This window comes from Lineus longissimus, chromosome 2 (genome assembly GCF_910592395.1).
Source record: "Lineus longissimus chromosome 2, tnLinLong1.2, whole genome shotgun sequence".
Taxonomy (NCBI): domain Eukaryota; kingdom Metazoa; phylum Nemertea; class Pilidiophora; order Heteronemertea; family Lineidae; genus Lineus; species Lineus longissimus.
Window position 1 is genome coordinate 1,123,436 of NC_088309.1, and position 17,613 is coordinate 1,141,048.

At 46.7% G+C, this 17,613-nt stretch overlaps 1 protein-coding gene across 1 annotated transcript in view; it reads left to right on the forward strand.

Annotated features, from left to right (window-relative positions):
* Positions 1-883: 883 nt before the first annotated feature.
* Positions 884-17,613, forward strand: part of LOC135483902 (mucin-19-like) — a 29,194-nt gene continuing 12,464 nt past the window's right edge. Inside the window, exons 1-22 of the mRNA XM_064764966.1 lie at positions 884-997; positions 2,198-2,258; positions 2,551-2,822; positions 3,295-3,520; positions 3,941-3,981; positions 4,149-4,572; positions 4,779-6,161; positions 6,408-7,010; positions 7,329-7,679; positions 7,903-8,505; positions 8,770-9,117; positions 9,281-9,505; positions 9,697-10,488; positions 10,776-13,727; positions 14,173-14,253; positions 14,436-14,516; positions 14,859-15,101; positions 15,301-15,471; positions 15,605-15,757; positions 16,044-16,520; positions 16,800-17,015; positions 17,307-17,549. Of these exons, the coding sequence (XP_064621036.1) occupies positions 884-997; positions 2,198-2,258; positions 2,551-2,822; positions 3,295-3,520; positions 3,941-3,981; positions 4,149-4,572; positions 4,779-6,161; positions 6,408-7,010; positions 7,329-7,679; positions 7,903-8,505; positions 8,770-9,117; positions 9,281-9,505; positions 9,697-10,488; positions 10,776-13,727; positions 14,173-14,253; positions 14,436-14,516; positions 14,859-15,101; positions 15,301-15,471; positions 15,605-15,757; positions 16,044-16,520; positions 16,800-17,015; positions 17,307-17,549 (10,060 nt within the window). The remainder of the gene's footprint in view (positions 998-2,197; positions 2,259-2,550; positions 2,823-3,294; positions 3,521-3,940; positions 3,982-4,148; positions 4,573-4,778; positions 6,162-6,407; positions 7,011-7,328; positions 7,680-7,902; positions 8,506-8,769; positions 9,118-9,280; positions 9,506-9,696; positions 10,489-10,775; positions 13,728-14,172; positions 14,254-14,435; positions 14,517-14,858; positions 15,102-15,300; positions 15,472-15,604; positions 15,758-16,043; positions 16,521-16,799; positions 17,016-17,306; positions 17,550-17,613) is intronic.

Genomic DNA, 17,613 nt, shown 5'->3' on the forward strand with positions numbered 1-17,613 from the left:
GATATAAAGTTATAGCGGAACATTTTCGGAGAAGAAAGAAGAAAGGGTGCTCAGGGTCTTCATATCAAAAAAATGGTAAGTTGCTTTGTTGTTGATAAAATATTTCAGGTGACGCCCTGTTTCTGGGCCGAAATGTCGCTGCTTGTGGCTAAGACACAGTTCCCTGAGTAGGCCGATATAGACCTGTTTTTTTTCTTAATTTTGCATGCATTTCACGCCTAACATAAGGCGGTTTGCGAAAATGCTTTTCGGTCATTTTGTTTTGCCTTTTTAAAAGGCAACTGGAGTTTGAATCAAATGGTCGCTGAAATCATTCAAAATATGGAAGCGTTTGTCGGGGATTCAAGCCTTAAATCGTACATTCACTCGGCTGTCTTTGCAGATGGATTCGCTTACACTAAACCGTAATCTATCGGATGGTTATAAAATACTGAACAGTCATCTTCTACTGTGACAATTTTGACAACACAGCTATTTTTTTCTTCTAATCTTGTGTTGTTTGCTGTTTTACATGGTTTACTGCCATCGACAATCAGATATCTCTACGATTTGATCCCATAAAAAAAGGAAATTTGGGCATATTTGAATGTATGTAGCCCGGGCCTGGCCGATCCATTGGGAAGGGTTGCTCGAATCGGCGGAGCATGGTTCTGGTTTTATTGGTTTGCAAATAATCATTTTACTTGGTAAATGACTTTAAAAAACATATTTTATTTGGCCAATTGGAGAAAAACAGATAAATACATAACGGGCATGGGTAAACACAATTTGTTAATTTCATTAATTGATTATTAATTGCGGGCATTATAGGTGATAATCCCTCAGTAATCCTCTATAGGTGAGATGGCTGTGTTCTATTCAGAATCGATAGACCATTTCGACAATGAGTCCATGTCAGCAGGCCTACACAAACTTCGGACAATGCCAAGCGACTTTGACACGCGTGACTGGTCAGCGCCCAAACTTCGTCGAAATTGTCTCCAATGCCACAAACAATGTAATCTGCACCTTTTTTTGGATTACCTCCAAGTTTAAACAAGAAATTGAAAACCATGACAACCTCCAAAAACAGAATCGTATCGCAGTCCGTGGTCGTTTATTAATTTTTTTTAAAATTGGTTGCCGAGGGGGGGGGGGGTCATTTCACCCGTCTCCCGGAAAAAGCCCGAAAAGGCTATTTCTATCAAAACAACGGGCTCGCGCGGGAGATCTTTAGTCTTCATTCAGCGGAGCTTTGCATGCCAAAGCCCGTGAAATTGCTTAAACAACTTCTGCTGCATCGTTCTTTACTAAAAACACAACATCGGGACCAAGTAATGACGGCGAATGAAAGCCCGTCGTGTCACCAAGTCATGTCCTTCATTTAGGTGACACTCGTAAGTTGTTGTAAATGGAATCGGGGATATTTTTACACTGACATACCTCGTACTTCGTCGTTCGTAACTCTTCGTAAGGGTTGCGAAACCTGCCTATTATTAAGAAACAACAACTTAAGTATATTACATGTACAGGCCTTTTCTTATGAGCGTAGTTTTGGGTGTAACTTATGCACGGATGGTATTATAAATGGGCGTGTTGAGTTTATCGACACTTGGAACACTCCTAAAATTGGGCGTCTAATCCGAGGCATGTTATTTAAAGTTGGGGCCTGTAAAATATGACTAGGGCCTACATGTTTATACAAAGTGTTCTTGATCACATACGCATGAGGTTTTATTCAAGCCCATTCGATTTGTAAACTATTCCAAAAACCCTTAGAAGTTTTGGTTGTTACATAACTTTAATACCTTGCAAAAGTACATGTAAGACATTCTGTGGGAAATTGGTTTAAAATTGCCGAAATATTCTCAAAGTCAGACTAAAAACTACCCGGCTCAAGCCAGTGTCATGAAGCGCCATGCTGCGGCAAAATTAACATTGTCTCCCAGGATAGAATGTCGGGGGACAAGGGGTTCTATTATATAATATATTCTTTGATATCTAAACTATTGACGGTCAAGGCCTTAATCGACTCAAGTACTTGTATCATTATCCGTCAGAATACAATAAAAATAGGGCCGGACACTTTTTAAGGGGGACATTTTATACTTCTGCACCGGGCAGGTGTGTCGTTGCTACTAACAGAGACCACCGAAGCGGCCAACGTTATTATTTCTTATCGCTGTCATTAAACAAACGTTATTCTTTTTCTTTTTAGGATATGAAGACATACATAATTCACTCGCTATTTCTAGCGATATCCGCTATATTTGCCTCAGGTAGGTAGACAGAACTATACTGGATCAGTTCTGCATGATGAAAGGATGTCTCCTCTTGTCTCAAAGTCTTGCACAAAAGGGACTGTGATGGAATCAGATCCTGAAACTTACCTCAATTTCCTCATCGGCCTAGTCATTAATGATGGTAAAACAATGACTTGACTTATTTAGCTCTTTCTCAATATCATATGATTCCAGACACTTTCATTTTTTTCATCACTGTACGTGTTGTTGCTTTTTCTCTTAACTACTAACCACATGTATATTAATGGGCTTTTCTCGACGTTTTCAGGTGCGGAAGTATATCGAGGACAAGACATAGTCGATCGTGCTCGGTCCGTGGACTATGGCTCGGGAAATTCATATGTAGACAGCGGATTAACGTTAGCCACTGGTGTTTTAAAATCATTTCATATGTATATCAAAACAGATTTTACAACAGAACAATATATAAGACTTCAGATTTGGTCGAAAACGAATCTTCTGGACTCAGCCTCGGGGAATTATACTCTAGAGTTTGAAAAACGAGTTCTCCTGACGCCTGACATGACAGGAAATCAGACGGTAAGACATACAAGCCGGCTCAGTGATGGGGGGGGGGGGGGGCTCTATATTCGTATTTAAAAGGCTCAATGTGAGTCGAGAATGATATGGCGAGGACTACCTTTCCTCCAGGTTTCCTTAAAGCGGATGTCAAAAGTAATTTCTATGTTCGTATGAGACTGATGGCAACACTCTATGGGATCTATTTAAGATGTTGCCCCGGTGAAGTGGTATCACTTTGTTTTCACACGTTCGATGGTCGTGTAAAAGAAATGAACAACGACAGTGCTACAGTTCTCCTATCTTGATGGTTTATTCAGCCTTTAATGAGATGTAAAAACCTAGTGGTCAGAACGCTCATATCAATGCCATCCGTACCCTAGTCCTCGCTGGAGATTTAGTCTTCAAGCTTCGTCCAATGAAGGAGTACCAGCGTGAATGGTGATATATACCAAAGGCCAGTGGAGTGATTAACACTTTCTTTCTATTTCAGTTTATGCTGGACAGAGACGAAATCTTTAATATTTACCAAGATTATGATATGATAGGTTGGACGAACGAGGGTGTGGTGGATCCCATGCCCTTCTCCACGGAATTCTACCCACTCTACTCGCACGACTACGCTGACATCTTACCCTCCGTCATGAGCACCTACGACTTCGATACTAGCATCCCACTTATGATGGTGCATTCCATCGGTGTAACTATTGATGAAGGACGTAAGTTCGCACCCTTCATTTCAATTAATATTGAAGGGAGACTGCCGGTAGCTAAAATCGCTGGCACAAACGGCGCACGACGTGGTCCCTGCTCTCAATTGTTCCAGATAATGGTCTCGTAAACTTGCCGGCATGGTCATTTCTTGGGGACAAGGGGGTCCAATTAAATTACATTCTGCCTCGTGCAATCAAGTGGCAAAGATAGGTGCTAAAATAATCTACTCTGCTATCCAGACTTAATTTCAAATAGCCTTTTTTGACGGGACCGAGCCGAGTTCACAGTAATCAGTGTAATCAGTGTAATTAAAGAAGATAGGAGGTTTATTCACCTTAAGTGTTACAAATATCAACAGTATTATTCTTTTTAAGTCTTATTTGAGGTCATTGTTGAAGTAATCTATGTTTTCATACACTTTTCAGTTTTACTCGGCCAAACTTCGAAAGGTGCAAAAGGAGAAAAGGTAAGGAGAATCCAACTATGAAACTTCACCTCAACGATTCATAGCGCATAACTGTTCAGGTTAACTGTTGCGGTTTAATGCATGCAGTATGAGTGTAATGGATGTAAATGTAATCCATCAAAAAATGTACACAAACATTTCATCAACTTTTCGTTCCTTTCTTCAAGGGCCGAAACGGCACCGACTCCGCTGGTGGATCGGGTGGCACGAAGGGCGATACTGGCGACAAAGGAGACACAGGAGACACTGGCTTAACTGGTGATACTGGAGTGACTGGCGCCCAAGGATCAAAGGGTGAGAAGGGTACATCTGGCGCGGATGGATCAAAGGGAACCTCTGGATCGGCTGGAGACAAAGGAAACACTGGCGCAACAGGTGTGACTGGATCAAAGGGAAGCAGTGGCAGCGCTTCTGCCAAGGGCGCTAAAGGTGACACTGGCTCTGCAGGAGATAAGGGAGCAACAGGAAGTCAAGGAGTAAATGGAGACACTGGCGTGACTGGCTCGAAGGGAGACGCCGGTAGCCAAGGCGACCAGGGAGACACAGGGATCACTGGTGACACTGGCGTTACTGGAGTAAAGGGTAATACTGGTGAGTAAAATGAAACTGATATCTCAAATTGCCGGATTGTTCAGTTGTCCTCTTGAACCATTCGTGCCCTCGACACAGTCACAGCTCATCCAGTCGGTATGATAGTTGACAACCAGTATGTAATACAACGTGGTGACTAAGATTTCAAGGTGTCTGATCATTTAGACCTTTCGATTATCTAACTGCATAAATCTTAACGTTTCCAGGATCAAAAGGCGACATCGGTACAGCGGGAAGTCAAGGTGAAACTGGTGTAACTGGTGCCACTGGAACCAAGGGAGCCATTGGCAATACTGGTGTGACGGGCAGCAGAGGACAAAAGGGAGACACTGGTTCAAAAGGTGAAGCTGGAGTTGGTGCAACTGGTCAGAAAGGAGAAGCCGGTGGAGCTGGAACCAATGGAAACACTGGCGATACCGGTGTGACTGGTGCCAAGGGCAATACTGGAAGCAAAGGCAGTCAGGGTGATTTAGGAGATACTGGAATGACTGGCTCCAAAGGAGATAATGGCGCCACTGGTGTTACTGGTTCTACGGGTGACAAGGGCAACGCTGGCGATGCTGGAGTTGCTGGTGCCAAAGGTGCCACTGGTAGTCAAGGAAACATTGGAGACACTGGTGTTACTGGATCAAAGGGAGACCAAGGTGGCCAAGGTAATAAGGGAGAGGCCGGTTCTCAAGGCAACCAGGGCAACACTGGTGTCACTGGTGCCAAAGGATCGACTGGTAACACGGGAGTCACTGGAGCACAGGGCCAAGTCGGACAAATTGGAGACACTGGAGTCACGGGATCAAAGGGTGCAACTGGTGCTACTGGGGTGAATGGTATCGCCGGTAGTAAAGGTGAAACTGGTAATATTGGTACTACTGGTGTTACAGGTGCCAAGGGCAACACGGGTGCAGTTGGTGTCACTGGTACCAAAGGGTCCTCTGGTGCAATTGGTGTTACTGGAAGTAAGGGAGCATCTGGAGTTACGGGATCCCAGGGTCAAAAAGGTGATGTAGGAGACGTTGGTATCACTGGGCTCACTGGTGACACTGGTGTGACTGGTGCCCAGGGAGAGAAAGGAGAAATAGGATCAACTGGTGTTACTGGCGCTAAAGGGCAGACTGGTTCATCAGGAGTCAATGGAGCCAAAGGAACAACTGGCCAGGTAGGAGATACTGGAGTTACAGGCGCTAAGGGTGAAGTTGGCGCCCAGGGAAACCAAGGTGATACTGGGGTAACAGGTGCCACAGGCAGAAAGGGTGAAGTTGGTGCAACTGGAGTTAATGGAGCCAATGGTGGCACTGGAGCTACTGGGGTCACTGGTGTAAAAGGCTCAACTGGCAATAGAGGCGATACTGGAGTGACTGGCGCAAAAGGTCTAGGTGGCGATAAAGGTTCTACTGGAGATACTGGTGTCACGGGTAGCAACGGAGGCAAAGGTGATACTGGTGATACTGGCGTTACCGGTAGCAAAGGAGTTGCTGGTGTCACTGGAGCCACAGGGAGCAAGGGAGAAATTGGCGACACTGGGGTCACTGGTGCAAGCGGAAGCAAGGGTCAACTTGGTGATACTGGTGTGACTGGCGCAAAGGGAACAGGAGGTAATTGTTACACTTAAGACTTTACATCACCTACATTTCGGTTAATCTAATTCGATTCTAATACCTTTGTTCTATAATCAAAATGATCAATATTTTCGAAACACCTTGATTCGAAAAAAGGTATTATCAAATGGCAAATTAAATCTTCCGATGCAGCTTTTTGATGGGGGAAATGGGTCAGGTTGTCTACATGCATCTTTGATCACAAACACAGATTACATTTCAGTTTTTAATTTTTCTTCACAGGCGACACTGGTGTTACTGGCAGCAAGGGAAGCAAGGGTCAGACGGGCAATGTGGGAGACAATGGAGTCACTGGTGCCAAGGGCCAAACTGGAGCTGTCGGTGTAACTGGAGCCAATGGAGTAGTTGGTGACACTGGTGTGACTGGAGCAAAGGGTTCAACTGGCCAGAAAGGTGACCTTGGCGTGAAAGGAGCTGATGGTGCCACTGGTGTTACTGGAGCAAAGGGTGCACTTGGCGTCACTGGTGATGTAGGAGACACTGGCGTAACAGGTTCAAAGGGTGACCAAGGCACGAAAGGCAATGTTGGTGCGACTGGCGTTACTGGAACCAAAGGAAGCACTGGTACAGTAGGCGATACCGGAGTGACGGGATCCAAGGGATCAAGTGGAGATAAGGGCGGCACTGGAGCAACTGGCGTGACTGGGGCAAGCGGACAGAATGGCGTAAATGGTGATGTTGGTGTTACTGGACTCACTGGTGATACTGGTGTTACTGGCGCCAAAGGAGAAAAGGGAGAGATTGGTGCATCTGGTGTGACTGGTTCAAAAGGAGATACTGGTAACAAGGGTAACGCTGGTGTCGATGGTGCTAAGGGAACAACTGGTACGTAAATGGCCCAATGTGCCCTCACCTTTTATGAATAAATTCTTTAAAAAACGATTTTTTGCAATGAAATCTAAAAGCAGTAGGATTTGTTATAAATCTAATACACGTATATAGTCATGCTTCACTTAAAGACCTCTGCAATTATAGTCATGCTTCACTTAAAGACCTCTGCAATTATGACCGAGCAAATTTACATGATTTTGATAATCACTGCGATTTGTTCCTAAATCTTTTTCTCTTACTTGCCATTTACGAACTAATTTCGTGTTCCTATTTTCATCGCACTTTGCTGAATTTGCTTCAATTGCATTGCAGGTACAACTGGTACAACTGGTTCCAAGGGAGACCTGGGTCAGAAGGGCGAGTTGGGCGACACTGGAGTCACCGGTTCCAAGGGTCAAACTGGATCGGTTGGTGTGACTGGAGCTAAGGGAGTAGTCGGTGACACTGGAGTTACGGGAGCAAAGGGTTCAACAGGCCAGAATGGTGCAACCGGTGTTACTGGATCAACAGGAAACACTGGTGTCACAGGAGGGACGGGTGACCTTGGCGACACTGGACTCACTGGTGACACAGGTGTTACTGGTGCCAAGGGAGACACAGGTTCCAAGGGTGATGCCGGGAGCACTGGAGCCACAGGTGTAACCGGAGCCAAAGGTGGACTCGGTGAGTTTCAGTCGAGAGTTTCAATATTTGCGAAGTAAATCAAGTATTCTTGATGCATTGCCGACAGGCTGATAGGTCGAACATGGCTGTACATCTTGGTTCACCAACCGGAGAGGGGGCTAAGGCTTAGCCCAGCCCTCTCCGGTTATTCCATCAGATGGGGGCAATTGGATGCAATGGGCTTTAAGAAAATACACCATTTAACCAATTTTCTGTTTTTCAGGAGCCACTGGTGTAACTGGAAGCAACGGAGACCAGGGTCAGAAAGGTCAAGATGGGTCAACTGGTGTAACTGGTACCAAGGGCCAAACTGGAGCTGTCGGTGTAACTGGAGCCAATGGAGTAGTTGGTGACACTGGTGTGACTGGAGCAAAGGGTTCAACTGGCCAGAAAGGTGACCTTGGCGTGAAAGGAGCTGATGGTGCCACTGGTGTTACTGGAGCAAAGGGTGCACTTGGCGTCACTGGTGATGTAGGAGACACTGGCGTAACAGGTTCAAAGGGTGACCAAGGCACGAAAGGCAATGTTGGTGCGACTGGCGTTACTGGAACCAAAGGAAGCACTGGTACAGTAGGCGATACCGGAGTGACGGGATCCAAGGGATCAAGTGGAGATAAGGGCGGCACTGGAGCAACTGGCGTGACTGGGGCAAGAGGACAGAATGGCGTAAATGGTGATGTTGGTGTTACTGGACTCACTGGTGATACTGGTGTTACTGGCGCCAAGGGAGAAAAGGGAGAGATTGGTGCGTCTGGTGTGACTGGTTCAAAAGGAGATACTGGTAACAAGGGTAACGCTGGTGTCGATGGTGCCAAGGGAGCGATTGGTGAGTACTGCTCAGCTGTGTTTTGAATAGAGTACACAATACAGCTGTCGTACTATGATGTGATGGTTTGTGCTACATTGTAACAACTCCAGAGAAACAACTTACATGTTCTTACGAAATAAGCCCTTCGCTCCTCCTCTGAGAGCATAGGCGGCCAATGACTCCACCGTCTTATGTCCCTGGCGAGCAACAAAAAATGAAAAAATACATTTAATAATGCATGGTTAACGAAACTGAATGATCCGTAACATGTATCATTTGCAGGTGTCACTGGAGGAAAAGGTAACCAAGGTAACACAGGAGATACTGGTGTGACCGGCGCAAAGGGGGCATCTGTTAAGGGTGACCAAGGAGACACTGGTGTTACTGGTTCCAAGGGACAGGTCGGTGACACTGGTGTCACTGGAAGCAAAGGTGCAACTGGAGTTGCTGGTGCCAAGGGATCTACAGGGAACAAGGGAGATGTTGGTGTCACTGGTGTCAATGGTGATACTGGTGTGACTGGGTCCAAGGGAGATACTGGTTCGAAGGGAACAACTGGTGTTACTGGTGCCAAGGGTGGGACTGGTGTCAACGGTGCAGTTGGTGTGACTGGTTCCAAGGGAGACCAAGGTAAGCAGCAAAGAATGGTTATAATTGGTCTCCTTGAACGGCTTTGGATTTACTGTGATATCTCATTATTCAAAAGGTTGATATGAACTTCCTACGGAAAGTTATCCAGTGTGCTGTACATGAATGGCTGTACCACTCTTAACACAATGCATATTTGTTTAAGGTCAAAATGGTGACACTGGAGTGACTGGCAGCAAGGGTCAGCTTGGTGACACTGGAGTAACTGGAAGCAAGGGAGACACTGGCCGCAATGGAGACACTGGTGTGACTGGAGCTAAGGGCACGACTGGAAATGATGGTGTAACTGGAGCCATTGGTGATACTGGTGTTACAGGAGCCAAGGGAGAAGTTGGGGCCAAAGGAGACACAGGCGCGAAAGGAAATCTAGGTGAGGGATCAAGTGTTGGCTGTCGTAACCGAAAATTGACACATTCCAAACAACCTTGATGGATATCATGGTTATAGTTACTAGAAGAGGAACACAATCAGTTAACAGGTTTAAGAACACATCTTTTCAAGATGTCTTTGTAATTATCATTCTTATTGAAATATTTTTGATCACAAGCTCTTCCAATTCAGGTACAACCGGTGTGACCGGCTCTCAAGGCAACAAGGGTAACACTGGTGCCGTTGGCGTCACTGGTTCAGCAGGTTCTAAAGGAGAAGTTGGTGCGAAAGGTGATATTGGTATAACAGGAGCAGATGGCGATACAGGCGTTACTGGTTCCAAGGGTGACAATGGCCAAAAGGGAGATACCGGTGTAACTGGGGGCAAAGGCGACACTGGTGTCACAGGCGGAAAGGGACAGACAGGACAGATAGGAGATACTGGTGTTACTGGAAGCAAGGGAGATACTGGTGTAACCGGATCCAAGGGTGACGGAGGTCAGAAAGGAGATACTGGTCAGAAAGGCGGAGTAGGCGCAACTGGAGTCACAGGCTCAAAGGGAGGCACTGGCGAAAGGGGCGATACTGGTGTAACTGGTTCCAAGGGCGAAGTCGGACAAAAGGGAGAGTTTGGTGATGTTGGTCTCACTGGAGACACCGGTGTCACTGGAGCAAAGGGAACCACAGGCGACAAGGGAGATGTTGGTGTCACTGGTGCCGCTGGTGCAGCTGGTGTCACTGGATCTAAAGGTTCCACCGGAAACAACGGCGATGTAGGTGTGACGGGTTCCAAGGGCGACAATGGAGTAACTGGCGCTAAAGGTTCGACCGGTAACAAAGGAAACACTGGTGTTGCCGGAACGAAGGGAGATACAGGTGTTACTGGTGTCAATGGTGATACTGGTGTTACTGGCGCCAAGGGTGTTGACGGAGACAAGGGCCAGAAAGGAGGAGCCGGCGATACTGGAGTAACAGGAGCTAAAGGTAATTAATCGGACGTTCATATACCATCTCCGGGTGCTTTAAAATGTGGCCTCATTGTTCATCTACGTTTCGGCCATGCTCATCCCCACCGTTACTAAGAGCATATACTGTTTGGTTACGGCATAGGCCATAACAGACAGACTAAGAAGTCCAATATCGCAAATAGGCCTTCGTCCGAAGAAATGTCTCTTGTCGATAACTTTGGGGAGTAGATGTCAAGTGTTATTACTGTTTGAAATGAGTTAGTTAACATTTCAGTTAAAGAATACCACGGTTTTCTTTTTCAGGTGGAAATGGTGATACAGGCGTTACGGGTGTCGCAGGGTCCAAAGGAGACATCGGTGTTACTGGAGCTGATGGCGATACTGGTGTAACTGGATCAAAGGGAGACAATGGCCAGAAAGGAGAATTCGGTGTGACCGGCTCTAAAGGTGACACTGGAGAGAAGGGTCAGAGTGGTCAGAAAGGTGATATCGGAGACACTGGCGTCACAGGATCCAAGGGCAGCACTGGCGGGACAGGTAATGCTGGTGTCACTGGTGCCAAGGGAGCAACTGGCACAGCAGGGGCTGACGGAACAACAGGTGTTACTGGTGCGGCTGGTATAAAAGGAACTGATGGAGAAGTTGGTTTAACTGGAGATACTGGTGTCACTGGTTCGAAAGGAGAAGTTGGTGAAAAGGGATCAGTAGGTGTCACTGGAAGTAAAGGAGACATCGGAGTAACCGGAGCTAAAGGTGATGGTGGGAGCAAAGGTAACACTGGTGTAACTGGAGCTAAAGGTACCACCGGAAACAAGGGTAGTGTTGGAGTTACTGGCAGCGTTGGTGATACTGGTGTAACTGGTTCAAAGGGTGACAATGGTCAAAAAGGAGTCATTGGAGTAACTGGCAGCAAAGGAGATACTGGAGAAAAGGGCCGGCTAGGTGACGTTGGTGTCACCGGCAACGCTGGTGTTACTGGTTCCAAGGGTGACAATGGTCAAAAGGGTGATATTGGTGTTACTGGAAGCAAAGGTACCACCGGAAACAAGGGTAATGTTGGAGTTACTGGCAGCGTTGGTGACACTGGTGTAACTGGTTCAAAGGGTGACAATGGTCAAAAAGGAGTCATTGGAGTAACTGGCAGCAAAGGAGATACTGGTGAAAAGGGTCAGCTAGGCGACGTTGGTCTCACCGGCGACACTGGTGTTACTGGTTCCAAGGGTGACAATGGTCAAAAGGGAGACATCGGGGTGACTGGATCAAAAGGTGGAAAAGGAGTGATTGGTGATACAGGCGTTACGGGGAACAATGGTGACACAGGTGTAACGGGGGCCAAGGGAGACACTGGTGACAAGGGCAATACTGGAGTGACTGGCAGCAAGGGCTCTACCGGTAATAAGGGAGACATTGGTGTGACCGGAGCAGATGGAGATACTGGTGTTACTGGCTCCAAGGGTGACAATGGTCAAAACGGAGACACTGGTGTGACCGGGTCTAAAGGTGGCAAAGGAGTGATTGGTGATACAGGTGTTACTGGAAGCAATGGAGACACCGGTGTAACGGGAGGTAAGGGAGACACTGGTGACAAAGGTAATACTGGAGTGACTGGCAGTAAGGGCTCTACCGGTAATAAGGGAGACATTGGTGTGACCGGAGCAGATGGAGATACTGGTGTTACTGGCTCCAAGGGTGACAATGGTCAAAAGGGGGACACTGGTGTGACCGGGTCTAAAGGTGGCAAAGGAGTGATTGGTGATACAGGTGTTACTGGAAGCAAAGGAGACACAGGTGTAACGGGAGGTAAGGGAGACACTGGTGACAAAGGCAATACTGGAGTGACTGGCAGCAAGGGCTCTACCGGTAATAAGGGAGACATTGGTGTGACCGGAGCAGGTGGAGATACTGGTGTTACCGGTTCCAAGGGTGACAATGGTCAAAAGGGAGGCACTGGTGTGACCGGGTCTAAAGGTGACAAAGGAGTGATTGGTGATACAGGTGTTACTGGAAGCAAGGGAGACACTGGCATCACTGGTTCAAAAGGTGGGAAAGGTGTGATAGGAGATACTGGTGTCACTGGAGCAAAGGGAGGCAAAGGAGAGGTGGGTGCAGTCGGAGTAACTGGTGTGATAGGTGATACTGGAGTTACAGGAGCCAAAGGTGACACTGGTAATAAGGGATCCACAGGTGTCACTGGGGCAAAGGGTGACATTGGTATCACTGGCGATACTGGTGTTACAGGCGCTGTTGGTGATACTGGTGTTACAGGTGCCAAAGGTAATGCCGGCCGGAATGGTGACACTGGAGTAACCGGAGTCAAAGGAGGTACTGGTGATAAGGGCGATATCGGTGTCACTGGAGCTGATGGCGATACTGGTGTCACTGGGTCTAAAGGAGACAATGGCCAGAAAGGAGACACTGGGGTGACCGGCTCTAAAGGTGACAAAGGAGTGAATGGTGACACTGGAGTGACAGGCTCAAAGGGTGACACGGGTGTAACTGGTGCCAAAGGTGGAACTGGAAACATTGGTGACACAGGTGTAACTGGATCAAAGGGTACGACTGGACAAAAGGGAGACATTGGTGTGACTGGGTCGAAGGGCGATGTTGGTGTTACAGGTGGTAAAGGTTCAACTGGTGACAAAGGAGATTTGGGTGTCACCGGAGCTGATGGGGATACTGGTGTTACTGGCGCCAAAGGTGATACTGGAGAAAAAGGAGAGCAAGGCGTGGTTGGTGTCACTGGTGATACTGGTGTTACTGGAGCAAAGGGTGGCAAGGGAGAAGTCGGTGCCACAGGTGTTACCGGATCAATAGGTGATACTGGGGTGACAGGCTCGAAGGGAGACACGGGTGTAACCGGTGCCAAAGGTGGAACTGGAGCTAAAGGCGACATTGGTGTAACAGGATCAAAGGGCGTGACTGGACAAAAGGGAGACATTGGTGTGACTGGTTCGAAGGGCGATGTTGGTGTTACAGGTGGTAAAGGTTCAACTGGTAACAAAGGAGATGTGGGTGTCACCGGAGCTATTGGGGATACTGGTGTGACTGGCGCCAAAGGTGATACTGGAGAAAAAGGAGATCAAGGCGTGGTTGGTGTCACTGGTGATACTGGTGTTACTGGAGCAGAGGGTGACAAGGGAGAAGTCGGTGCCACAGGTGTTACCGGATCAATTGGTGATACTGGTGTAACTGGTGCCAAGGGAGGCAAAGGTGACGTTGGCGACGTTGGCGTTACTGGAGCAAAGGGAAACACAGGTACGTTTTTTTCTCTTGAACTCACCTGGCGTTTTACTTTCATATGACGGTTTGTAAGGTGTTAGACAAAGGAAAGATGCTGTTGGACAGGAGGCTGAGAGCTGCAGATGGCTGAAGGCTGTGTCAAAAACACGAACTTCCCATCTTGTGACTTTGCAGTTGCTCATTAGCTTGCTTCTTTTTTCCTTTAAGGTGGGATATAAACAAGATCTAGTTGCTGGTCTCATGCAAACTTGTAGGACTGAATTTGGTTGAATCTTGCGGTAGAACAGTCCCTCGAGCAAGCGTGAGACGCTATCGGGACTTGAATCTATGTAATCTAATCTTACCATCATACATGGCTCCAGCCAATTGGGAGTCGTTACCATTTAAAATGAACTTGAAATAGAAGTTCTTGTGATTGCTATTTAATCAAGATAATCTCTACTTTAATTTCATATTCCAGGAGATACTGGTGTGACTGGATCTAAGGGAGAGACTGGTCAGAAAGGAGATATCGGCGTGACAGGAGCCAATGGAGACACGGGTAAGTGCAACGACCTAATACAAACGTTTTCCACGGGACGCTCTGCCCTAGGACATTGTCAGGAAAGTGTAATAAAGCATCAAAAAGTTATCCGGTCGAAACATTGAAGAGAAGCTGGTTTAGATGATCTTTTCGGAGTTTCAATTAGAATAATCTCGTCATGACATTTTCTTGATTTTCAGGTGTAACTGGTTCTAAGGGCGACAAGGGTGACTTCGGCAATAAGGGCGACACCGGCGTGACAGGATCCAAAGGCGGCAAAGGTAATAACATTGATGAAAGAATGAAGTCGTGAAAACAGTTATTTATACCTATAACATGATGAGAGGCGCGGAGGATGACATCTACATGCAGTAGCCGCATGCATCTTCGGCACATATGTTTTGGATTTCTGTGACCCATTAGACCTTGACTTCAGTCGGATTCTGGTTTTGTCTGCAGCCATACAACCCTGGTATTCAATCCATCTGTGCATGCAATTCAATATATGTATAGTTCGCTTTAAACTGCTCGAATGGCAGGCAATTTGTTCGTGAACATCAGCTACTGCTGCACACATGTCAGCCTATCTCCATCTATTAATTTTCAAACATTTCTGATTTTAGGTGAAAATGGAGTTAAAGGCGATACTGGTGTTACTGGATCTAAAGGCGATACTGGTGTGACTGGTTCCAAGGGTGACACAGGGGACACCGGTGTTACTGGATCCAAGGGGGACACGGGTGTTACTGGTTCCAAGGGAGACACTGGCGTTACTGGCTCCAAGGGAGACACTGGTGTTACTGGTTCCAAGGGTCAGAAGGGTCAATATGGAGATACTGGTGTCACTGGATCCAAAGGAGAAGTCGGTATGTAACATCTTCACACTTGCATCATACACTTCAAAAGCAGAAAAATGTAGACTTGTCATCCGATTATTACATGTATTTTCATGTATTCAGTTGATGATAATGGGGGTGATGGAGTTGAAACTAAGTGGTAAGCTGTGTTACACTCACATATTCAACAAGATTACGATAGTGTTGTCATAATCCACATTTATTTTAGGCACCACTGGTGTTACTGGCTCCAAGGGTGACAACGGACAGAAGGGAGCGACCGGAAATAAGGGAGATCTTGGTGTCACTGGAGCTGATGGCGATACTGGTGTCACTGGTTCAAAGGGAGACAATGGCCAGAAAGGAGACATTGGGGTGACTGGATCTAAGGGTGACACAGGTAATTATTCCACACTGATTCGTATTTTCATAGAGTTATCAGTTTCTTATCAACTTCTTTATGGCAGTGCACCGGCGGCTAAGTGAAAACCTATCAAACAAAATTCATTATGATGCATTTTCCGTTTTCCTAGGTGTAACTGGATCAAAGGGTGACACAGGCGACCAGGGCGTCAAAGGAGTGAATGGAGATGTTGGCGTTACTGGTGACACTGGTGTGACTGGTGCCAAAGGCGGCAAGGGAGAAATAGGAGACACTGGTGTTACCGGATCAAAGGGAGATACAGGTGAATAAATTACCTCAGTTGTCTTGATGCTTGAAAATATTATTTTCTCAGAAACAGAAAATAATTCCGTTCAATTGAATTGAGATTAATTCTTCTTTTTTAAAACAAGCAGACGTAACCCTGCTGTGTCAGCAGAGAAAGGTAGCGTCAGGTTAATTAGGCATTTGAACATCAGGTATAAAGGGAGCAAAAAAGTGTGCGAGGTTGTCAGCCTTCTGTATAGTAACATGTATCAAGTTTTGGTTGTCTTGGCGTCAATTGTTGACTATTTCTAAATGTCTTTCAGGCGATACTGGAGTCACCGGTTCAAAGGGAGGCACGGGTGATATTGGTGTCACTGGTGTCACCGGCGCTAAAGGAGACACGGGCAAGAAGGGAGAGGTCGGTGCAGTCGGTGTCACTGGAGCAAAGGGTGATACTGGTGTTACTGGAGCAAAGGGTACCTCAGGTGATACTGGTGTGACAGGCGCCGTGGGTGTGACTGGAGATACTGGAGTCACTGGAGCCAAGGGTGACCTTGGTGCTACTGGTGTCACTGGAAGTAAAGGAGTGAAAGGAGAAGTCGGTGTGAACGGAGATACTGGTGTCACTGGTGCAAAGGGCGAGATTGGAAACACTGGTGTTACTGGATCCAAGGGCGAAACAGGCCAGAAGGGAGATATTGGTGTCACTGGTGCTGACGGCGATACTGGTGTCACTGGGTCCAAGGGAGACACGGGCGAGAAAGGAGAAGTCGGTGCAAATGGTGTCACTGGGTCCAAGGGTGAGGCACAGTTTTCATTTTATCTCTCAGAATGATATACGTGGTTCAGTTCGCTGGTTGGATTGTTTTCCAACAGTTGGCTATGCAGAGCTGACTGGTGATGAATAGAATTAGCGTTTAGCTCTGATATGAGTAAATACTGAGAAATATTAATAAAAGTTGAATACCAACCACTAAAGAAAGAAATGAAAGAATGAAGGTCACCTCATAAGCATAACGTATTGGTAGTTTGATCTCGTTGTATGCTATGAAACTCATCTCAAATTCCCTTTTGTCAAGGCGACACTGGTGTGACTGGAGCAAAGGGCGACACAGGAGTTACTGGAGCTAAAGGTGTTATTGGTGATACCGGCGTCACTGGATCAAAAGGCGACACTGGAGTAACTGGAGCCAAGGGCACAAAGGGCGATCTTGGAAATACTGGTGTTACTGGTGCCAAGGGCCAGATTGGCGCTACAGGAGTTACTGGAAACGTCGGAGACACAGGCGTAACTGGTAAGTTTTTACTTTCACGTGCCACTTATTATTGGCCTTGCAGTTATTGTCCAAATTATGGTAATTAAGTCAACAATTTACTGAAATTTACCAATTATACGTTGAGTGTTAGGCAATATGAGGGTTCAATGCATTAATTATCTAGTTTTTGATTAAAAGCCGGTCACCATGTGGAATCGGTGTAGCAGTGTGAAATGTCCCTTTGGGGGAAATATTGTCCTTCCCCATTGTATGGTGACGTACTGTATTAAGATGTGGTTGTTAATTACTTCTAAACCTTCTCTTTACCAGGTTCAAAGGGAGACATGGGCAATGTTGGTGTTACTGGTGATACAGGTGTTACTGGTGCCAAGGGCAGCAAAGGCGAGGTTGGCACAACAGGAGTGACCGGATCGAAGGGTGACGCAGGAGTCAATGGCAACACCGGTGTCACTGGAGCCAAGGGCCAGAAGGGAGTGGATGGACAAAATGGCAACGTTGGTGTAACTGGTGGCAAGGGCGACACTGGAGTTACTGGCTCAAAGGGCGAGATTGGTAGGTACCTCTGTGACTGAACAAATGGAAACCATAAACGTTTGGGCCATAATCATAATGGCTT